This window comes from Cygnus olor, chromosome 24 (genome assembly GCF_009769625.2).
Source record: "Cygnus olor isolate bCygOlo1 chromosome 24, bCygOlo1.pri.v2, whole genome shotgun sequence".
Taxonomy (NCBI): Eukaryota; Metazoa; Chordata; class Aves; order Anseriformes; family Anatidae; genus Cygnus; species Cygnus olor.
The window spans coordinates 2,561,693-2,584,340 of record NC_049192.1 but is presented as its reverse complement, the minus strand read 5'-3'; the positions used below and the strand labels follow the sequence as shown (position 1 = coordinate 2,584,340).

The 22,648-nt window shown below is 54.7% G+C and overlaps 2 protein-coding genes across 15 annotated transcripts in view; both read right to left on the bottom strand.

The window, feature by feature from the left end:
- Positions 1–5,675: 5,675 nt before the first annotated feature.
- LOC121059352 (Krueppel-like factor 15) lies at positions 5,676–14,553 on the bottom strand. Of its 3 annotated transcripts, none has more exons than XM_040536118.1 (5): positions 14,175–14,553; positions 13,298–13,704; positions 12,071–12,241; positions 11,023–11,229; positions 5,676–8,454 (listed from the first exon to the last, which is right to left on the bottom strand). In XM_040536118.1, exons 2-5 carry the CDS (start codon positions 13,330–13,332, stop codon positions 8,265–8,267), a joined length of 603 nt encoding a protein of 200 aa, XP_040392052.1. In that variant the 5' UTR covers positions 13,333–13,704; positions 14,175–14,553; the 3' UTR covers positions 5,676–8,264. The 3 variants fall into 3 exon arrangements, with proteins under 3 accessions (XP_040392052.1, XP_040392054.1, XP_040392053.1); XM_040536120.1 differs by lacking the exon at positions 14,175–14,553 and adding an exon at positions 13,943–14,140; XM_040536119.1 differs by lacking the exon at positions 14,175–14,553 and having other exon boundaries at positions 13,298–13,925.
- Positions 14,554–14,627: 74 nt separating this feature from the next.
- The window catches only part of SLC45A3 (solute carrier family 45 member 3), a 29,023-nt gene continuing 21,002 nt past the window's right edge, over positions 14,628–22,648 (bottom strand). For all 12 annotated transcript variants that reach the window (XM_040535696.1, XM_040535691.1, XM_040535693.1 and 9 more), the window contains 2 exons: positions 22,205–22,470; positions 14,628–18,772 (listed from right to left, as the gene is read on the bottom strand). In XM_040535696.1, the coding sequence (XP_040391630.1) occupies positions 18,317–18,772; positions 22,205–22,470 (722 nt within the window). In that variant the 3' untranslated portion in view covers positions 14,628–18,316. The remainder of the gene's footprint in view (positions 18,773–22,204; positions 22,471–22,648) is intronic.

The following is a 22,648-nucleotide window of genomic DNA, read 5'->3' as shown; positions in this document are numbered from 1 at the left end:
TTCCGAGCCTGTAGCCGCAGCCAGAGCAGCAGGGCTGGGGGAGCCCGGCCGCCCGTCGCCCTCAGCACCACGCCGGGTTTTTGGGATTGGGACGGAGGAGTCGGTGGTTGTGTCACGGTGTTAAGGAGCAGCGCCCGCAGTCATGGAACACCAGCGAAGGTGGTTTAAGATTTAAAAGACCCCAGAATGAAGATGGTAGAGAGGGGAAAAATAAATAAATACTTTCCAAGGGATAACACAGAACAGCGTTCAGCTTGACAAAAAGCATCCAGGTGTCACTCGAGCAGGGGACGACCCAACGTTTGTACTCTTCAGACGCCAGTGCGGACATCCCTCCGTCCATCTCCGTGCAGAGAGCTCCCTGCTTCTGCCTGTGCTTGTGGCGAAACCCGCACCAAGATGTTTCTTCCTGGGGGAAAGGCACAACCCTGTGTTGGTGCAAGTGAATGGGGGCACCAGGCCATGTTCAGGAAGCCCACCTGGACACATTCCTTGCAGAAGGCTCCCAGCTTGGGCCAGGGCTTCTCTATTCCTGCATCTTTTCCATGTCTCACTTGATCCTAACGCTCGGGTAGCAAAGACATAATCCCTGGGCACTCCCGAGGCTGAGCAGAAGCGAGAGGTGATCCCAGGCTTACAGATAGGAGACCGCACACGCAGCGGGAGCCTTAATCACACTGAAGCTCGTTAAAGCAGCCCAGGCACGCACTTGAGTCCTCAAGAAACTGCTCTCCTATGGTCAGCTACTGTGTTTGTTGCTAAGGGGCACTGCCTTGGCCTGCAGCAGCACACAGATGGCCGGTTTCTGTCCTGAGATATGTACTAAAACCAGGGTCCACACCAGTTTGAGAGCAGTTATTTTCCCATCAGATCAGGCGTCAGGAGCAGCAGGTGAAGGCTCAAGCAGGCAGCATGCTCCCCACTTCCCTCTGGTGCACAAACACCCGTCTTTGCCTCGCCGTAAGATTCCCACCCACTGGCAGGGAAAAAAACAAAGAATTAAGCAGCCCTTCACTGTCAAACACCACACATGCCAAAACATGCAGCCTTCAGTTTTCTAGACACATGCCGGTAAGAGGTTAGATGTGTTAGTACAAAGTCTTCCGTGCACATTTCACCTACTTGCCTTCCTACAAACTTGACTCCTGCTCAAGACGTAGGTACAGGCCAAAGCACCGCTCGGCCACGTACGTTTTTGTTTGGGAAGTACCAGCATCCACAAGCACACAAGAAGGTGTAGCTGAGATCACGGTTAAGCCCGAGCAGCTCCAGCTGCAATTAATGCTGATTCTATGAAGGCAAATTGTGTATTTTTACCAGCTCATCTCCTTCAGCTGGTCCCATTTCACGTAGTCAAATGACTACCACAAAGTGAAAAGACATTTATACTCAGGAGCAGGATGGGAAACACAAACACAACCTTCCAAGTCATAATCCCTTAAAAAATACCCTTTCTCAGCATTTACTGCACAAGTTACAAGAGAGGGGAAGGGAGACAAAAGCATGGAAAGTAAGGAAGTTTAGGGAATCCTGGCACAACAGAACGTGAGAAGATGCCATTCAAGATGCCATTTGACTACAGCAAAAGGGAGGAAGCACAGGGCTCCTCTACAAAATGTGCTTTCACTAAAGGGAGAGGGGAACTTTCTAAGCCAAGCTGACCATTATTTATTTATTTATGGAAGTTAGCTATTACATCTAAAAATAGCATGAAAGAGAGTGGCAGGGAGGGGAAGAAAAGAAGGTAAGGAAAAGGGACAAGCAAGTAACTCCACAAGAGTCCAGAGTCAATAATGAGTTTCTCAGCTTTCAAAATAATTAAAGCCCCTCTGAGATGTAGGCATGTGTCGCTTTTCTTTTCTTTTTACCCGTGGAAAGCATTGGTCATTAGTTCAACAGAGCCCTTCATGCTGTCCGTAGTGACCCAAGCCAGGAATCGCTGACCCAGGGAACAAAGGTCTGGAGCTCAGGAGGCATCGAGCAGCGGCCTCCTCACCTCCACCTGGTCTGTGCTACAGGTGACTCAAACATGACGAACGCCCCGCAGGTGCTTTGCTAACAGATGTCACCAACCTCTGGTCAAGCGGTTCCCTGTGCCCCTCAGTCTTATCCTCCTCTGCTGTGCTCCAGGCTAAGCTCTCGCTCTCTTCAGAGCTTGGACTCCTTCTCCCACAATGAATCAAGAAAACAAAGAAGAAAATAAAGAAAATTCCTGCGCTCTATCAGACTCTTCCTGTAGAGTCACACACGGGAGGTTTGCCAACGACTGCTTGTGTGTACCTCAAACAGAGCTAAGTCAGTTTGTTTGGGAAAGGAGGAGCACCTGGGTTTACACATCTCACTCAGGGAGCTCTCCTGAAACCATCGGGTTTCTCCAAGAGCTCCTGCAGCTGCTGCTGTGCTGAACAAGGGACCGGCACACGCCGTGCCCTTCATTTGAGTGCATGTTCTCATCTGACACCAGGCACCACTTGCTGGCAAAGGGGGAGAACGAAACATCTCCGAAAAGGAACATCTCACAGGACGTGTGATCACACACCCAGCGTTTCAGCCCATGTGCCAGTCTCAAGCGGGGTCCTTGCACGTTTTGCAAGGCCAACAACCGGACCGCATCTCTGAGTGCACCACCATGGCTCCAAGTTCTGCCCCTGCTTCGACTCACCATCAGCACAATCACCCAGGACACCCAAAACTTTGTATTCCCTCCATGTGCCAGTGTGGAACAACATGTGAATAGCACCCAAAACTCCAGTCTGCCCTGCCATCTAAGTGACCCGAAGGGCTCCAGCTCCAGCTCTGCAACTGCACTGAGAAACAGCCGAAGAAGGGGCTTTCCTGGAGGGATAATAAACCTGCTGCTTTGTGCAGCTCTCATTTTGTTCTGCCTCCCCTGCCGTGGGTTTGCAATCTGACGTGGGTTTGTTCCCATCTGAGGCAACATCACAAGAGGGAAAAAATATATAGGACAAAAGGAAGGAATAAAATAAGGCAGGCAACAAGGCAGGCTTTAGGAAAAGCTCATACGTAAAGATGCTTTAAAAAGAAGCTCTCAAGCAAAGGCATTTTAAAGGGAAAGAGCACAGAAAAAAGAAGTTGGAGGGTTACGCTGCTTTTGAGATTGCTGGTGAAGGTTAATCAGGCCGGGGCACCTAGAAATAGATTTTGTCCAGATTGTTGCAAGTTCCAAGCCAAGGACAGGGTTGTAAAGTGATAAGGAGCCGCCGATTCGAGGAAAACACCGGACAACCCAGGAAAAGAAGTGCGGAGATTTCTAAATCACCAACTTATCAGAAAAAGCGAAATCTCCCTGCGTGGCTCTGACTCTGCAATCACATGGTGGTTGGCCCGAATTTGTGCTGGGAGGGAGCGGGGAAGCACAGGCACCAGGAAAGCCAGAAAATTATGCAACACCTAATCAGACAGTAACGAGGCCTCGCTCCAGAATCTGGAGGTGCTGTTTTAACGCGCTTTCCAACTCGGAGACCGAGCTTTCAAGAGTACTGGAAATGTCCAAGTCCTGAAATAAGCAGAATAATTACAAGAGGCTTCGTGCCCCATTAGCAAGAAGATGTGTTCACAAGGGAAAAGCCCATAGATGAAGGAAGGGCTGCTGGTGCCTTTTCACAGTTTCACAACAAAAATCCACTCCTTGTTCACCCAGGAGAGATGCTCTCAGGATGTTTAATGCCCTCGTGGATCACTCAGCCTTCAGTTGCCAATACTAATGCTTCATAACACAGCTTTTAGGGTATCTTTAGAGGTGAAGAGGGAAGACGAGCCCCCTGCTTGCCTTTAGAGGTGCAAAAGGTGAGGCCACGGGGCTGCTGGACACGGGTGACACCTCGTCCTGCAGCAGCGGGCAGGTCCAGCAGCGGGCTGCCCACCTCCCCGAGAAGTGGGCCGAGTGCTAGTTTGCCGACGAGGCCTAGATGGTGCTAGTCATCAACCTGACAAGTTTACAGTGGGAAACCTGCTGTCACCGGCACCCGACACACAGCAGAGCCCCAGCCTCCGGCCCCACGCCCCAGGACGTGGTGGCACCCGGCCAGGCAGAGATCATCGCGGGGCTCCCGGGGTGCTGCGGGGTGCCCATGGCAGGGCACAGAGAGACCACGAGTAACAGCTGGAGGGGCTGAGGCCAAAAGCAGCACCTTGGAGGGATGGAGAAGTAAATCAGTTCCCCTCTTCGTGTTCCCTTCCATGCCCAAACTGCCAATAACCTCATTGCTCGGGCACAATAGAGCCGTTTCGCACTCCAGCTTTCCAGTTCTCTGGGTTTTCTTTGCAGTGGTCTGCCCTGCCTCTGCTTTGGTGCTTGTGGCTGCTCTCAAGAAGCTGCAGGGCTGCGCTGGTTCCAGCCCTGTGGAATGCCAGAGATCCCTGCCCCAGCACCGGGCAGTCTGCACGCTCAGGGCAGAGGCAGAGCAGAGGCTGGTGGTAGGGGCAGTTTGGGGAACCCAGGCTCAAGCCTCCAGCCCTCAGGAGACGTGGGGCCAGGGCATGTGCGGCACCCATCAGCACACAGCGTGGGGTCACCGCTCCGGTGACTGCCCAGGAGCTAAGTTCTTTGCTAATCAAGTCGTGCAAAGTCCAGGCTGTACAACAGCTGTTAATGTTCGATGTTGCACTCACAACCAAACCACGCAAGCGGCTCCTGTCCCTTTTGCTTCCAGCTTCAGGCCCCAGAAGTGCTGCTGAGCCCCTTAGGGTGAAATCCTCCTGCCCCACCTGGTTTACACTGCCAGGTCTGACCTCCTGTTGCTCCCAGCCTCCAGAGGAAGGCTCTGGCCCAGCTGGTGGCTAGCTGGGGAAGGCTCAACTGACCCTCTTGCACATGCTTGCCTGAAAAAACTCAAGATGCCAGCATGGTCTCTGCAATAAGCCAGCTTCTGCTGCTTAACCACCATGAGAAGCAGAAGTTACACCAAGGACTGCATTTGCACAAGTAAGGCTGGACTCTGGCCCAAATACCTGTTAATAAAACACAGTTCCAATTGTACTGGGACAAAACCAGAAAATCCCAGTGCTGTGCTCTGCCTTAGAGATACATTCTCAAGTGGGCCTTAAACCCAACTGGGGGCCGTGCAAGCCCAGCCCGGTGCTGGGGACAGGCAGCCAGCCCCAGGCAGTGCGCTCGCGTGGGCTGCAGCGTGGGGCCGGCGCTGCACGCCGCTCACGGAGGGCTCTGCGCGGCGTGCTGCTGCAGCCCGAGCCACGGCTGCAAATTTAGAAACGCTGCCTGAATTTCCCTTTGTGCTCTCCCACGTCCTGCCCTGCTACAACTCCTGTCTGCTTGCGTTTAACTTCTTCAAAAGCAGCGCTTAGCAACCCGGCAGCCTTTTCACTCGGAGCACGAGGCAGCCAGTTCCTCCCGTTCCCATTCCGCCAACGGGGAGAGCACGGCAGGCACGCGGCCCGGGTCGCTGGACACGGGGCCAGGGTTTTAACCCGGCAGCCCCGGTGACACAGGTACTGGGTGCACCTCTCGGCAGCTCTGGCGTGTTTTTGTCCGTGGGGGTCTCCTCTCTTCCACAGCGAGCGCTCCTGCTGCAGAGATATCCCCACTGGAGCAAAGGACGGGTAATTACAGAGCCCTCGGTAAGCCTTCTGAGCCATTCATCCAAAGTCCCCAGAGGGAAGCAGGTGAGACTACAATACGCGTTGCACAAGAGATATGTATCTAGGGTATTTTATTTTACAAAAATCTCTCCCCTCCCTTTGCGGTCTGTTTAAAAGGAATGGCAAAACAAAGCAGGTAAGCAGCAAGCCGCCAGCGCTCCCAGCCCTGTCCTTGACGGGGGATCCACCCCAGCAGCGGCGCGGGCTCTGCCGGAGCTGCTCAGCAAACAACTGCTGGAGAAGGGAGAAGGGCCTGGGAAGAGGCACGGCAGCTCTCCTCGCTCCGGTTTGGAAACATGCAACCTCCCCAGTCGCCTTCGGCTGGGAGCGGAGGGAGACAGGACGGGGCAGGTCCGGAGAGAACAGGGAGTGTGCTGTGAAAGAGTCTGGAGCGAGGGAGAGGAGCAAAGGGGGACAGATGAAAGCATGAGACGGGCGTGAGTCATGCTGGCGTGCGGCCTCTGAAGAGAGCCCTCGAGGGAAGAGGGCATGAAGTAAATTCCTGGTCAGGCAAAAATCCACTAACACAAAAGGCAACCAAAAATAGGCTCTGGCATACCTGTCTCCTCTGGCTCGTCATTAAAGGCTCGGCATTGCGTGAGCTCGGGCTGCGTTTCTTGCTGGCACCTGGTGACACCTGGCCAGGGCAGAGCGGGGAGCTCTGGCCAAAGAGCCAGCACAAGGGGCGCAGCTCTTACACGCTTCCACGGGAAAGAAACCCCGCTGCAGGCAGCTACTTCCCGCTCAGTTATCCACACCTACCCGCTCACGAGCTAAGGATGAAGGAGTTTACGCTGGGATCCAGAATCCAGCCCTCCCAGAGCTCTGGGGAAAGCTTGGCGCTGAAGTCGAGCAGCGTGGCTCCAGCTATTCCTGTCGTAAATCCTGCTCTCCCGCCTGGGGACTAGGAAAGCAAGCAACGCAGGTGTTCTCCAAGAAACACGCAACCCGGGCACGCCGGCTCGTTGGAAAGCGAACTGCAGGTCCGCTGGCCGTGGCTCGGTGCAGCCTCGCAGCCGGGGGAGGCACGTGTCGGTGCCCCGCGAGGCTGAGGCTGGAGGCTGGCCAGCGAGCCTCCCTTCAGCTGCTGCTGGCTGGATGGTACAACTGGAACCCAGAACCCAAGCCGGCTTCAGCGATGTTCCTCCTCTGTGGAAACATCTTTTCTGCACGCTGAAGTTTCCATTTTAGAGAAACCTTTGCTGTTTATTGGGGCCAAAGACGTAGGGGAAGCAGACCCCTCCCTGTGGTGCTCGTATCCCCAAATACTCCGGGTGAGGAACCAGACGAGGACTTCAGGCTCCCTTGCTCCTTCTGTCCCCAAAGTGGCACTGGGGTGGCTTCCCGACAGAGCCGGCACAGCTCCGGTCACTGCGCCGAGGGGGGAGCAGCCACCAGCACCAAACATCTCCGGCCATGCGACGCCGTCACCAGGAAGGGTTTCAAACTGCTCTGCAGGGTCACGTTCCTCACACAGAAGTTTGGGGTCTCGTTCAGGGATGCTTGTGCCAACCCTTAGAGCAAGACGCCACATCCATCCCCACCAGCAAGGTTTTTCCTTCCCCACAGTCATAGCTCAGAAAGGGCTCCAGGGACCAGAGAACGACCCGGTCTGCTGTGCCATCCTGCCCTCCGCAGGCTGGGGGACAGAGCTTAGCCCACCTCCCATCCCTAATTCTGGGTACACCCCAACTCTCCTCACCAAAGCCAGCCCAAGAGCATCTTGAGACAAGTGCACGAAGTCCTGCCCTGGAAGAGCACCGGGGTAACGGCAGAAGCACACCTGGGTTGAAAGAGCCTGCGGGCACTAAACATCAGTAGAGACATGCTGGCAGAGCCACGCAGGAAGGGCGCACTGCCTGGCTCCGCAAAGGGCACGCTGCCCAGCTCAACCTCCTGACGTTTCTTCTCTGTTTGTACAAGCAGCTAATTCCCTCCCAGATGTTTGCAAAAGCTTGGGAAGTTGGCACCGCAGCAAAGAGCTGGCCTTTAATTAACCAGAAGGCAAACACAAAGAGGACGTCAGCACCCTGCAAGCTGCTCTGCTCCCCTCGACCGCTGCGTGCAGCCCTGCTGCGGGGCCACACGCAGCGGCGTCTCTCCGTAGGTATTTCCATGCCAGCAAGTGAAAAAAGGACCTTACTGGTGCTGCTTACGTTTCCCCTGACCCCCCTTCAGCACGCACCACTGTTCACACCACCGTGGTAACGTCGCACTCCCCAGGGACCCCAGCGCACCCGGTGCCGGTCAGGTGCAAAACCACCGCCACGGGAGGGCAGGGGTAGAGACAACGCAGCCTCCACCTCGACCACAAAGGAAAAGCTGCCTCCAACATCTGCCTCCGGTCCCCCCAGCACACAAACAGCCCCGGCCGCCCTCTCTGGGTGCCTCGGCAATGAGTTTGCCCCAGAGCGTGAGTGGCGGCTGCAGCAGCCCACGGGATGCTCACACCCTGAATTAAGGTAGATTCCATCACAGGGATTTAAAAGAATATTTAAAAGAAACAGGCCCTGAACACAGGCAGAACAGAAGTACACACATCCTTGAAAAGAAGTGTAACACTGGATCTTCCACAGCTTGTTAAAGAAAGTCTTTTCCCCCTCTTCATTGCTGTTTTATGCCTCCTGGGCTCGTCCGTGCAAGGCTCAGCCTCCAGACCTAACTCCTGCTGCCTCCCCGAAGCGTCCGCTGGCTGCCGGCTGGCCCCAGGGGATCTTCACGTGTGTGGCTAAATGGTCGCTGCGGGCAAACTTCTTCTCGCAGGCGGTGCACCGGTACGGCCTGACACCGGAGTGGGAGCGCTTGTGCCAGGAGAGCTCATCTGAGCCGGAGAACCTGCAGGGGAAGGAGGCATGGAGGGCCCGGCCTTTGCTGCGAGGCAGGATGGGGGCACCCCAGGCTCCTGCTGGAGGTGTTGAAAAGAAAAAAACCCTCCAAGGGGTGGTTTAGAGGAAGGCAAGAGGAAAGGAATTCACCCACTGGGATCTTTGTTTCTTGCTACTGATTTTAACGGACAGCGTCGCCCACCTCCTTCCTTCCTCTGTTTTACACTCACCAGAAACTCTGAGCTGCCAGCCCTGAGGCCAGATGCTGAGAGAATCGCTTTCAGGGGCACCAGCCCAGGCTGGCAGGGACTAAGGGACACTGGTCAGAAGCCTGGGTGGAAAGGATTTCCTATCGCTTCGCACATCCAGCAAAAAGGGCATCGCTGTTGAGCGAAGGTTTGTTTTCCCTGAGAGGGCACGGGGTGTCCTTGCAAACTGCGAGCATCCCCTTGCTCCTCAGAACGGCAGCGAGTTTTCAGTGTCAGCCTGGTGGATGGGAAGCTGGAGACAGAGGGGCAGAAGGAAAAGCAAGCGCAGCCAGCCTGCAGCAGAGAAGCAGAGGTTTCCAGGCCGAAGCGAGTTAGCTGCTGTTCTGAGGATGCAGCAGCAAGGACCACACGAACACCCGGTGTTCAGCTTGGCCGTGCAATTCCCACACCTGGAGCAGATCAGCTGAACAGCCTGGAAAGTCCCTATAACCACACGCATGTCCCCACTTCATTCTCCTGAGCCCTTTCTTCCACCTGGCACACACAAACCCAGACCGGAGGCACCTGCAGGGAGCTGAAGCACAGCAGCTCCCAGGGCGCCACCTCGATGCTCCCAACAAGGCCTGGGAGCTGAGGGGACTTCAGCATCCTTTGCATGTCTGCGTGCCAGGAGAGCGCTGGAGAGGAGGCCCGGACAGGATTTTCTCCTGTTCTGCCTCTACGGAGGCAGCACAGATGGCAGGAGTATTAGGACAGAAGGGTTTTTCCATCTGGCTGAAACATGCCTACGCAAAGAAGCACAAAGCAAGGAGCTTCAGATGTAACCCCAGACTCCCAGTGATAGGATTTCAAGCTCACACCTGGTGCAGGAAGCACTGCGCCTGCTCACAAGAAGCGCCGTGAAAACTAAATGCATCCCAAGGCCGTCCTCAGCTCTTGCGCAAACCGCTGACTTCTCTTACAGCTTTATGGAGAGAAGCAAGCTCCCCACGGCAAGCAGAGACAGGAGAAATGACACACAAACGTACAGTTAGGGACACGTCTAACGAAGGGAGCCCAGAGAACCCCAGCTGCAGCCGAGCACGCCACGGGGCCGCAGAGCTGCTCCACGGAGGGGCGAGCAGGGCAGCGAGCGAAGCAGAGCGCAGCCGCTCCGTGGTCAGGCTGGGTCTGGCTCACAGGACGCTGTGGTGCAGGCGAGCTCCTTCCTCCCTCCCGGAGGGAAAAGCTGTTCAGCCTCAACACTGAGCTGAGACCAGGCGGAGGAAAAGGCAAGGATGGGCTGCCAGCGAGCGGGTGCAGCAGGGCTGGTGCTCGTGGGGTTGCCGTAACCCCTTTCCTTTGTCCTCAGGCTCTGAGCATCAGGTGCAGGAGGGTTTGTTTGGCAGCACTGGTTGGTACTGGGAAAGGAGCCTACAGACACGTAGTGTGGCATGGGTGAAGCAGGGGGACGAATGTAATTCAGATCCAGTCTCGCACCTCCCGAAGTTTCACCACCCCGAGCCAGAAGCTGTACGCACCATGCAGGGAAACGCAGCGAGGTGATGCCAATGGATTGCACAAGAAACCAGGGAAGCTCGGTGCTGCCAGCACCGGTCTCCTTTGTGATGTGCTTTGAGATCTGCTGATGGAAAGTGCTACACGAGACCTGAGGACTACTAATCCTCCTTCCCAAAGGCTGTGCTGAGCATCCTGCCCCCCAGGACCAGGAAGAGAACACCACAGCAGAAAGCAATCAGAGATGTGCAGCACAATTAGGAAGCATGGTTAATTTAGGGAACCGAGATGAAAGAAAACGACAACCACCACCAGGCACAGAGCGAACAAAAGTAAATGCATGACAAAGATATGCTGCAGGTGAGAGGTACAAGCAGCCGGCGCAGGCAAACAGCAGGAGAAAGCAAAGATGCTAAACCGACACAGAACTACGTGCTGGCTCCTGAGGATGCAGTGGGACTCCTATTTTCTGGGAGAAATATTAATTGGAGGAACCCCTTTTGTAGCCCAACTGCAGAAATTATCCTGAAGCAGGCAGAGAAAGCTTGCAAAGTTACAAAATCCCTTGGGAAAGCTGTATTGCCTGAGGGCATTCAGGGATCTGCTCGTCTCTTGAGGGGTTTGGGGTGTCTGGGACAGGGTCAGATTGGCTTCTCCAGTTGGAGCTTTTCAGCACATGCTGACTGAAAGAAAACTACCCAGGGTCACTCAAAACACTTTTCTCCTCCAGGCCTCCTTACAGGTCTCACCCAAAATTCATTTGGGGAAGAAAACCTGTGATTTTACCCTGGCCTTTCACTACCCGCGAGCCGTCCTGCAGCCTGGCAGGCAATGTGTGCCCCCTGGCAGTGCCGCCCGCAGCTCCTACTCACCGCCAGCCGCAGCTGGGCCAAGCACACGGGTAGGGCTTCTCCTCGCTGTGCCGACGGCAGCGGGCCTTGAGGTGGGAGCTCTTGGCGTACATCCTGCCGCAGCCCGACTCACGTCCCCAACCCACACGAAGCTCATGGCTGGGCTGGGCCAGAAGCCTCTGTAAGAGCTCAGCTGGGGCTCCCGGGGCTGGGGAAGTCTTCGCCCATCTGCAAGGGAACACCACCGAGGTTATTTCCAAATTAGAAACAAACAAGAAATCTGAATAAATTTCTTTGAATAAAATGGACCGTACATTAGAGGGAAAACATCAAAAGTAGTCAGTGACCACTGTTTGTTTTGAAAGATGCTGCTGCTCAAAAAACACACGCTAACCATCTTCCTACACAGGCTGCAGAGAGCGAGATTCCTCCCAGAAGCAAACTTCTCTGGGGAGTTTATTAAGGTAAAAATACACAATGAAACACTTCATCCCTCTTCCACCTACGCCAGAGGGCAGGAATGTGCTGCTGGATGGCAAAGAGGATGGCTTGTGGCCTACAAACAGGAGGTAAGCGAGACCCAGCAGAGGGCTCTGGCTTGTCCCCGCTGCAAGTGTCGGCAGCACCACGACCCAACGCAGACCCATCACGGCGGGACTGCAGCTCTCTGCTTCAGGAACTGATCCCAGGACGGGCAGGGAGCGCCGGCTGCCAGCCTGCCCGGGGCTCGGTGCAGCACCACCGCTGGCAGGCGCTCAGCAGCAGCTGCACTGCTGTGGTTGCAGGGGCTGGGTGCCTGAACGAGCGAGCTTAAAGCCAGCCGAGGCAGGTCACACCTTCAGGGAGCAGCGCCGAGCCTGTCTGGGGTCAGCTCGCAGGGCCCCTGAGGACACACGCACCACGCTTCAGAACAGAGGAGCAAAGTCCTGACTCCTCCAGGTGGGACCACGCAGTCTCCAGAGGCGAGCGCCCTCCTGGCATTCAGCCTGCAGGGGCTGGGAGAGCAGCTTGCAGGCTGCCTCTGCAACACCTGAGGCACCCAGCGAGGCACGGCCGTCTGCTCGCTTACCTGGGGCATTTAATGCAGAAAGTTTCTGCGGGAGTTTTCGGGAGAAAGAAAAGCCATGCCACAGTCACTTTGCAGAGTCTTTCCCAGCATAAATGAGCCCATGAGCTCTCTGCAGAGCTGCAACCAGTCCTGCCAGTCCTCGCTATCAGCGCGTCCTCAGGGTCCTGCGAGCTGGGAAAGCAAATTGCTGAGATGCAGTCTGGATGTAATACAAAGGCTCCTGTCTTTACAGTCACATGGTGCAAATAGATCCTGGGGTAGCTCGTGGAGCGCTCTGGTCCCACCTAAGCAGAGCACTGGGAACGTCCTGCCCTGCAGAGCGGTGCTAAGGGGAGACGTGTAACTGGTGGAGCGCTGCATTACATGTGGGGATGCCTGTGACAGATGTGAGCGCCTTGCCAATCCAAGGCATTTTGCAAAATGCCCATCAAAAATGCTGTCAGATAAACTGCAGCAAGGCGGAGGCCAGACCTCAGCCTCCAGTGAACATACTGCACAACAAGGTCAGTGCTGCTTTCAAGCTTCGCTTTGCATTTCCATCCTCATAGCTCTTCGGATCCCTCACAGCACGCAATGGCTCTATGAAATCAGCAGATGCGCAGCTCGAGCACACGGGGATGAAGCACTTTGCCCCAGGTCAGCCAGTGAGCAGGAGCTGGGACTCGGTTGAGGGTCACGACTCTCCTCCTGTGCTCAACAGCACGGACAAACACCTGTAACCTCTCCGAGCCCAGAGGTAGGCTCAGGCCGTCCGAGCAAAGCCTGCGCTCACAAAGCCTTCCGGGACAAAACGTGCTAAAGAAGCAAAGCCGCTTAGCAGCAGCGCCACGTGGCGCAGACCCCTTGGAGATAACGGGGTGCCCCGTGCCCCGACCCAGCCAAGGACAAGCAAATGTCAGCACAGCCCAGTGGGGCTGCAGCCCCCAGGCCCCTGGCAGGGAACAGAGCCGGGTGCCAGCTGGAAGCCCACCGTGGCCCGAGGAGCCCTTGGTGAAGTGGACGTGGTGGTGAACCCCTCGCGCCCTGCAGAGCTGGTGCCCACCCGCAGCCCCGTGCCCCCTTACCTGGCTTGGCTCCGTGCTGGCCCCGCAGCTTGGGGGTGGCTCCGCGCCTGCCCCCGCCCCGCCCAGCCCCACCAAGGGCTCAGCTCCAGGGCACCCAGAGCCCGGCCTGGGACCCCCACGGAGCCACAGGTAGGGGGATGTAGGGTGCCGTCGGGGGCTGTACCTGTGCTGTGCTCGGGCTGTGCTGCACTGGGCCATTCTTTCCTCTCCCTGCTTGTTTACACTGGAAGAAGTCCAGCTTCCTGCAACATTTCAGGAAAAAAAAAAAAAAGAAAAGAAAAAAAGACGAGTCATGTCCGAGCAGGTAGCTGCGGCCATGGCTGCTGCTGCCACGTGTCTGGAAGCAGGCAGGGCTCCAGCGTGCGGCTGCTGCTGGGCAGGTGGTGCAGGAGGTGCGGGAGGTGCGGGGCTCCGGCCGCACGGCGGGTCTGCAGCTTGTGGCCTCCCAAGGGACTCTGCGAGGCTGAGCGTGGGGCTGCCTCCGGCAGGTAGGAGGCAGAGATGGCCTTCCGGGCTCATGGGGTCATTCTAAACTGTCTGGTGGTCATTGCAGTGCAGGAGCCACGTGCCCTGCGACCAAAAAAAAAACAAAACACGAGAGTCAGAAACACGGGAGCGTGCTGTCCCGTGCACGGGGCGGGGAATCGGGTCTGCCTCTGCTCTCTCAAAGCACACACAGGGTTTGGTAGTGACAGTGCTCTGGGGTTAAGTATTTGCAAGCAGAACATTTCTGAGGCAGACAGTGCCCCTTATAGGAAAAGGGAGTTTCTCGTTGCAGCCTGCTCAGAAGCGACAGGAGGACGCTTACCGGCCGCAGCAAGCACCGTACAGCCACAGAAACGAATGCAAAATTTCTCTGCTTTGTTAGAAGCACAGGGATTGGAGCCTGAATAAAAACTCTCCCTCACCAGAGTAAGATTTCACATTTGGAAAACAAAACAAAACGACACAACCCAAAACCCCAAAGCAAACAATAAAGGTGCGTGGTCACCTGGAAGGGGCAGCCCATTGCCCACTGGTGCGCCTCTGGTGTCACTTACCCGTGTCCCAGCTTCACCTTCAAAATAAGTCCTGGTATTACTCCGGTTCCTTTGGGGCCGGGGAAAGCCTCAGCTCTTCGCAATCCTCAGGCGCTACCTGCTGCGATGCTGCCGGATTCAAGCCCCCAGGGCTGGCTTACACCACCTCGCACAGCTGCCGGGGACAGCGGGGAGCGATCCCTGTGTGCTTGCACAGCACCCAGCGGGGCGAGCAGGATGGGATGTTCGCTCCCCAGACCCACCGGGAACGCCTGGCAGCGAGTCACGGGGAACAGCGCCCAGCTCAGCACCTCGCTGCGCACATTCGGCGGACGAGGAGGTGCGGAGGCGCTCCGAGAGCCGTGCTCAGCCCCAGCCCCGGACCCCAGCCCCAGCCCCAGCCCCAAATTCGCTGGAGGCGCCCCCTGGCGGCTCGCCCCCGCCCCGACCCCGGTAGGGACACACACCGCTGGCCGGTTTGAGCGCTTTTTATTTCCTCCGTTTCATAAAAATTTATTATAGCCTTCCTCTTACATCGTATACAAAATATTTACTCTACTGAATAAATAAAACATCCGCGTCTCGCAGACAGTACGCGATCTCCAAAGAAACCCAGCGTCGACATGGCCTTCCCTCGCCCACAGGTTCACAAAAAGAGCCCCGCAACAGAGAAGATGCTCGCCCAGCTCCCCTCTGTCCCCAGCTCGGCTCTCACAGCCACTGCCTCGCAAAAGGGACGGAGAGGGAGGCACAGCGCAGGCGCTACCCCAAGACGGAAATGCTGCCGATGACAGCTCGGAGGAGCCTGTCCCATCCCTGTGTGGTGTAACCGCGTCCTGGAGAGGTGGCTGTGCTCGCACCCTTATGTCCGTACAGTCAGAGATGTGCTCACCTTTACCAGTACACACCCGTGTCCCCTGCTGGCCTGTATGGGATCCGGACACAGGGAAGCTGTTCCAGAAAGGACTTAATCTTCTAAAGGAGTTTCTCAGCGCGCGTTTTGGGAAATGCCTCTCCTACGAGCCCCAGCGACTGCCTGAGCTAGGAAGAAAGGCTCTTGGTAATGAAAGAGCGTACTGGAGGACAGCTAAATCGGGAAGAGGGATGGGGCCATTGCAGTGGCAGCAAATGCAACATCCCCCTCCACCCCTGCCTGCCCAGGACCCGTCCACACGTGGCCGTTTCCTGCACCGCTCTCCTGCCAGCAGCGCAGCTCTGCTCGGGCAGGGGACAGGGTTAGCAAAGACAGAGCTGGGTCTTGGCAAACGCTCCTTCCTGCACCCACCTGCCCACTATGTTAGGAGCTGGCAGCGGGCCCAGCAGACTTTTCCTGGTGTAACAGGAGGGTAAGAAGGAAAGGAGCAACTACCGAATCCACAGGGTTTCGCTCCAGCTGAGGAAATGGAAAGAAGGGGGCTGGGGGGAAGGAGATGTGAGAAATCGGAGTCTCTTGGTAAATAACCAAGCAGCTCTTCTCACAGGTGCTGAACTGGCTAAGAGAAGAGCAGCACGGGCAGAGCAGGGATGGCTAAGGAGCCCCGTGGTGGGTGGGTCTGTGCCTCTCCGGGCCTGAGCGAGATCTCTGCATGGACTAACCCCAAGCCCTGGGGGCAGGGCCGCTGGGGAATCTGGCACGCTTAAGCTTCTCCTCTTGAAGGACACATACAAGTTATGGATCAACAACTGCAGCATCTTTTTCTCTCATGTTCCAAACCCAAAGGCATTAGAAAACAAGGCTAACGCCCCCTTGAGCCCACTGCTTCCTTAAGGATCACCGGGATGTTCCTAATGAGGCATTCAAGGCCTTCATCATCAGACCAGCAGACCTGAGGTTGGTGTGGAAGTCCTCTACAGGCACTTAGACAAATGGCAAGATATTCCAGCACTCAGGTGGGGACCTGCTTGAAAAATGTTGGTCAGAGGTTACTGCTCACTAGGAGCACTCATCCCAGCAACACCCCACTGTTGGCAATAATGTTTTGCCTCAAAAACTTCCTTCCGAAGCCTGAAGTGGACAGAGACCAGGGTAGGAAGTGCAGATGAAAAACTGTTTCCGTAGGTGGTTAAGCAGCCACCAGATCCATCCCCCAAACAGCTGCATTTCAGCACACAGACCTTGTTGTGGGAAAGGGAGGCCGGTAGGCATATAATCTGAGAAGAAATAAAACAAAAACAGTCACCCTTTACAGGAAAGATACTTTAAAAAAACTTAGGAGAAGCTCTCTCAGGACCCGTCTGCAGACAGCAGGGGAGTAACCTTGCTTCCATGCCAAGGAATAGTCTGACATGACCTCACAAAAATAGCAACATTTTGCCCTTAGCAGAACCTCACCAGTGCATCTCACTGCCCACACACCTCCACAGAAAATTACTCACAAACACTTTGTTTAGACCAGCCAAAATTAAGGACTGCTGAACTTCTGCATGCACACAGCCTAACCTCCAAACGCCCAGTTCATGCTTTTCTCTGTGCATTTCAAAGTCTAAGCGCTGACTGGGGGCCAGGACCTGGACTCCTTCTTGGTGTATGAGGAATCTTCAAGTGGCAGAGATCTGCTATCTGCAGAATTATTGCAGCTGGTCCACTCGCATCAGGCATGGGGCTGGCCAGAAGCACAGCTGCAGCCGCTCCTCTGCCAGGGAAGATGACTCACGTCTGACGGCTGCCCAACCTAAACAACCCAGCAGCATCGGTCCCGGTGCAGCAGGCACTCTGCCTTACTCTCACAGGTAACTGTGTTTATGCTGTGCCTCAGTAAGAATCTTGACCTCTGTCTGGAAATTAAAAAAAAAAAAGCCAAAACAAGCGTAACATAGTAAACGTGTAATCTGGATCAGCAAACCACAGGCACAAACAGCATCAAGAGTTTCTGTTCTGCTCCTTCCTTCGTCCAACACACCAAGAACTAGGCTTGCCCTGTTCTCAAAGCAGCGGCGGGAGCGTTCATGATGCTGTTTCCAGCAGCTGCTTTGGGAGCGCTGGCAATGTGTTAACTCACCGGGACACCGCAATGCAGTGTGCTCTGCCAGCCTGCAAGCACAGCCAAAAGCCCTTCAGTTTGGAAAGAGTCTGGTCTGGAAGGCTGCTTTGGGGCCACCTCTTTGAAAGAACACAAACACAGCCAGCGACCAACACGAGGTAGCTAGTACAGCAGCGACTGCTGCCGAGTTCAGCTGGCCATCGGTGGACAAGCAATCCCTGCAGCTTCCTCCAGCCTAGAACATTTGTTCTCAGACAGCCTTCCAGGAGAGCTCTGCCTGTTCTATTTCACTCAGGTGTGAAGGGTCAGGTGTGGAAGAGGCACACCAGCCCAAATCTGCTAGGAGGCACTGGGAGAGGACAGGTGGCTGCTCCGGGCCCTGAGGAGTGAGAGGCCAGTTACTGAGAACTGTAAGGAAAGCTAAAAACAATCATTCAGGAAAAAAAATAAATTAAGAAGTCCTTTTCATCTGCTGAAACTTGGTACATATGTAAAAGATAAGTCACCTTTTGGAATTGGTCCTAATGAAACGTCACTTGTTTTTCCCAAAACAAGGCATAGTAACTTTTCTCCTAAAGGGTTTCTCCCAGTCAGAACAGAGACTGAAGCACACATGCGTGCATACGCACCCCTTTGCTCCACGACCAAACCTTAGGCACCCATCCTTTTCCCAAGGAAATCTCCTCCCAGTGCCCTGTTTGAAGTGTTACTCAAGAAGCTGAGTAAAATTACAACAAGCAGGGTAAGAGGATACATCTATAGCTGGAAAACAGGAGAACCAATGATTTCTTCCTCCCCTCCCATATCACTGCCTCTCCTGCTCGGTTTAGGTAGAAACACGACAGAAACGTGACCCGTTATTAAAGGAAAAGTCCGTTTCCTTTCTGTCCCCCTGTACAATCTCCTTTGGTGCTGGCTGTGCAGTGCTTTCATCTGATAAAGGCACCACGTGGAAAGCACTGCTGGCCCGAAGCACAATGCCCCGATGCCTCATATTTACACCTGAGATTAGCCCTGCTGCACGGCTCCTGCCCCCAGCCTAGAGCAACCCCCCAGGGGTCCCAGCAGCAGCGTGGGGAGAGCACACACAACACGAGGCTTCCGACAAGCGGCTGTGTGAGCGTACACACAGCTCGTTTTGCCACGTGCAGGCAGCCACGTGCTGTCCCTGTGCATTCCCCATCACAATGAATACTTGGCCATGTCACTCTTATCAAAGACAACTTTGGTTGCAAAGTAAATCGCCACCAGGCCAAAGCCAGCAGCCGACACCATGTAGGCAGTCACCGACTGCGTAAACTGGACGATGGACCCCATGAAGAGGGAGGGGACAACCTGAGAGAGAAGGAAAGCACTGTCCAAAATGGCCAGGTCCAGGCAGATCCCTCGGCCAGGAGCCACCGAGTCCGGTTCTCCCACCATCATCATCAGCGAGACGTCGCAGGAGGAGCTGACGCACAGAGCTGAGCTGGCAGCCGGAGGAGGAGAGGAGGAGGAGGAGGAGGAGGAGTAGAGGCCCCCAGCATGTCCATTCTGGTAAGTCAGCTTCTGGCTAGAAAGGCTTTTAGGGAAGGCCGATTTCTTGTCCAGTCGAGCCGTACCTTCCTCCTCTTTGCTCTTGTATTTATGCAAAAATACCTGGGGAAAGAAGGAGGGCACGTGAGGAATGAGAAGAAGGGTGGAGCCCAGCAAGCGAGGCGGGGGCCAGGGGCCCCTGCTGCGTGCGAGAGCAAAACCACTCTGAGCTCTGTGTGCTGTAGGTGCCTGCAGTGAGCCTGGCCCACGTGTGGTGGCCTCCAGGAGCCAGCCTGGCTCTTCCTGACTGGCACGGGGCTCAAAGCAACCCTGACTCACCGGGGAAACTGGCCAAGTGGTGCCCTTGTTGTGTTCAAGCTCCATGGCGCAGCACAGCACCGCAGCCCAGCGCCAGCCCGGGCTCTGCGCTTGGGGATGTTTTGCTCCGAGCCCCGGGTCGTCACCTCCTCACTGGGCGCCAGCTCCACTTCACCCCACCCGAAAGCAGCTGATGCAGGCTCACAGGGCAGGAGTGAAGGGCCAGAGCCCGCTTTCGGCATATCCCAGAGCCAGACAGCCCGTTCCAGTGCAAACATGAGCTCTTGTAAGGTGGCAGGCTGGGAACTCAAAACACTCCTGCACAACAGCCCTAAAGACTGAAGAACTGCTCAGAGCCCTGGGTGCACAGCCACTTCTCTGTATCCAGGATACTTACAGTGACACTAACGGAGGTGGGTACAGTGCTGGGAGCTCAGGAGAAAGCTCTGCAGCAGACCGTGCATGCGTGACCTCAAGCGTGCTGCTTCATTTGCCTGACCTGAGCCTCCCGACTCAGGTTGGAAAAGTGGGGGAAGAAAAATCTTTTTCTTCTCACCTTTTTTTTTACCTCACTTTGCTCAGGCTGTGAGATTTCAGGGGCATGGTTCACTCCAGCAGTATTCATGGGGAGTATTTGGATCAAAAAGCTCTCCAAGTTAATGCCAATAAATAAAGGGCAGTGGTGTGCAGATAACAAAAATACCCCAGCTTGAAAACTCCAGGGCGTTTGCACAAGCACTGATCTGTCCGGCGCAGACCAGATAATGAAGGACGTTAATCTATTATCTGCATGATGAGATAGAGCGAACAAAGAAACCAAAAAGGAAAAAACAGCACCTGTTTGAGGGCAGAGAACACCGTACCCAGCTGCAGGGCTCAGAGGGGCTTCCCTAAAGAACCCTTCCTCCTGCAGGAGGGACAAGGACACAGGTCACCGGGAGGGAACTGCTGGGGCAGGAGTGGGCACTCCAGCTCTGTCGCAGGCCATTCCAGAGCTTTCAGCAGTCTTGGCACCCACCCAGCTACACCCAGCCCTGCCCCAGCGTATGTCAGCACCCAGCAGTCTCTGTTCATGCTGCCCCAGGCCATGGCTGCAGTTCTGGAACACAAACAGTTTCAGGTTCAATCAGAGAAGAGAAACTGGATGAGAACTTCACTAAATGGGAGCCTACTTCCAAAAGCTTTACCTGGGCTCTGCTCAGCTGCTCACTGTACCCCTCAAACCCCAGGGTCTAGGCTCACGCACTTAAGCTCAGAAGCATGAATCCAGGACTGTCACCTATCTTATGTGGAGCTTGAAAACCGTCACGTGCAGCTTCTGTTGCCACCAAATATCAGAAAGGGCACTGCGTGAGCCACGCTAGGATGTGCCCCACATTTCCAGCCCTCCACATTTTATGCTGATGTTCTCAGAAGCCTGCTCAGCTGCCCTGAAGGTCCAGGCCACATCTTCTATACCGATCCAGGCTAAGACTTCAGAGTTATGAGATCTAGCAGAGATGTCTGAGTACCTAGTATACAGAAATTACATCTCGAGAAAATGACTTAATCAGATATTCACTTGAATGAGCATAGTGAGAATGCATACTTTAAAATCACCCTGCATAACACAGGATAAACCCCAAGAGTCTTTGGTGCCTCAATCAGCAGCTTCATCTCCCTCTATAGTTGACGGGGAGTGGTGGGAATGAGGAACCTACCTCTCCCTAATCTCATGCAGAAGGTGTGAATGTTCACCATGCATCTCTCTGTAGCAAGCTTTCGGGTGCTGTTAGAACATGCAGATCTTTTCCTCCTGTTCTAGACAAGGTTTAGTGGCCATGCAAAGATGAAGAGGGCATGCAGGAGAATGGAGCGACTTACAGAGCCTGTGCAAAGCAAGGAGCTCCAGCTGAGGTGGCCTTGCAGGCTTTCGCCATCGATCCTGCACAGGATAGAAGCAACAGCCACTCTGGATGCCCCTCTGCTGATTCACTTCGGGAGGAGCATTTGAAATAAAAAAAAGGTAAAAAAAATAAAAATAATAGAGGGAAGAGAGGAAGCAGGAACGAGGGAAGGCAAACAAAAATGATGACAGATTTCAAAAGTAAGAGAAGAGAGAAGAATAGAAGTGGTGAAGATGGAGAATTTTCTGCAAATCACATTCGAGGGACTGCTTCTTGTGGGGTCTCCCTGCAGCCTGCTGGAAAGTTCTTGGTAGAGGAAGGAGAAGCTTTCAAGTCAGGGCAACAGAAAGGCCAAACCCTGCTATACCCCACACCTCATTGTACTGAGAGTTGCTCCCCATCAAGACTTTGGCAAACAGTTGGGCATGTGGCCTTCACACTCCCAGGCTGTGGGCTTTGGTTTTCATTCTGTCGATATTATGTCCATGGGAGATCCCAGGCAAGCTGAAGCTTTTGCGAAGCAGAACACTCCCTCATACCCCTATTTTAACAGGGTGCCTGGTGCAAATCAGGATGGGTTGGTGACAAATATTTGTTCAATGTGAACATCTGGATGCCTGTGGTAAGAACTCCTGCTTACTTCACTGTACAGTGAACTGCCTGCCATCGGGATGAAAGAGCTGCTCTCAAACCACAAATTAATTTTGCATTTGCAGCACAAGAGAAACTGCTATTAATCCAGTGTGCAACTCAGAAACCTCCCGAGACTTTGCCACAAGGATATCATCTGTGGGACAGAATTACTAGCTTTTGTGTTATGTTAAAAGTTTCTCAAGGTTTGTTTTTCATGGAGCTAGAGGAATAGGAAAATTCTTCCTATTTTACGGCTCTTCGTGTTATGGACCAAAATTCGAGAGCAGGACTTTACACCTGTTTTAGCACCTCAGGTTGGCAATCCTGCAGATGTGACTTAGCTGCAGAAAACACATGGCAATAACTAATCTGCACCAGTTTCCCTAACACAGAGGATCACAGGACATCCCTTTTGGTGCACTAATCCTAGCTTTCTCCCATCTTACCCCCTCCCCACTATTTAAAATTGCAAAATGCTTCTTGTGAGCAGGGAATGCCTAGGGAAGGAGATGCGAAACTCTCTTCTCTCCTCAATTTCAGATAAATCTTCAGAGAAGACGCCACCTGGAGACAAGAGGCACACGAGGAGAACCTCTGAACACAGGCATGTGTTCTCTGCCATGGCCTGAGCTGACTGTGGCAGCTACAAGCGGCTGAAGAGGCTGCCCAAGCTGTCCTCACGGCTACCTGCACATCGCCCTCTGGAGCAGGTCCCTACCTGTTTTTCATGATGATAGAGCGATGCCAGCGTGTATGGCAGGATCTGGAGTGCAGAGAAGGTGAAGCCCGTGAGAGCAGCCGAGATGGTCACAACGATGACGCTGTGGGAAAGGCACATGACGAAGGCAGCCGCGGGGAAGAACACCACGCTGGCCAGGTAGACCGCCCGCGTCCCAAAGCACTTCACCATCCGGTCCATGATTGTCGAAAAGAAGATGGACGTGACGCACTGCAGGAAGAGGCCCAAACTACCCATCCGGACACCTGCGGGTAAGCAGAGGTGGTGACAGACACTGCCATGACTGCGCCCAGGCTTCAGACAGCCAAGCACCTTCGGGCCTCAGACCTCCCTCCAGTGCCCAACTCAGGCCAGAGGGGCAATGAGAGGGGGAGACAGAAATGCAAACGCCATTCTTCTCTTGGAAAGCTCTTGTTCTCACTT

Excerpts from the sequence above, each read along its gene's own strand:
- LOC121059352 (XM_040536118.1), bottom strand. The coding sequence starts at position 13,332 with ATGGCCCAGTGCAGCACAGCCCGAGCACAGCACAG. Across the intron at positions 12,242-13,297 it reads ACAGCCCGAGCACAGCACAG|CTCGCAGGACCCTGAGGACG; the intron begins GTACAGCCCCCG and ends TTGCTTTCCCAG. Across the intron at positions 8,455-11,022 it reads TGGCCCAGCTGCGGCTGGCG|GTTCTCCGGCTCAGATGAGC; the intron begins GTGAGTAGGAGC and ends CTTCCCCTGCAG.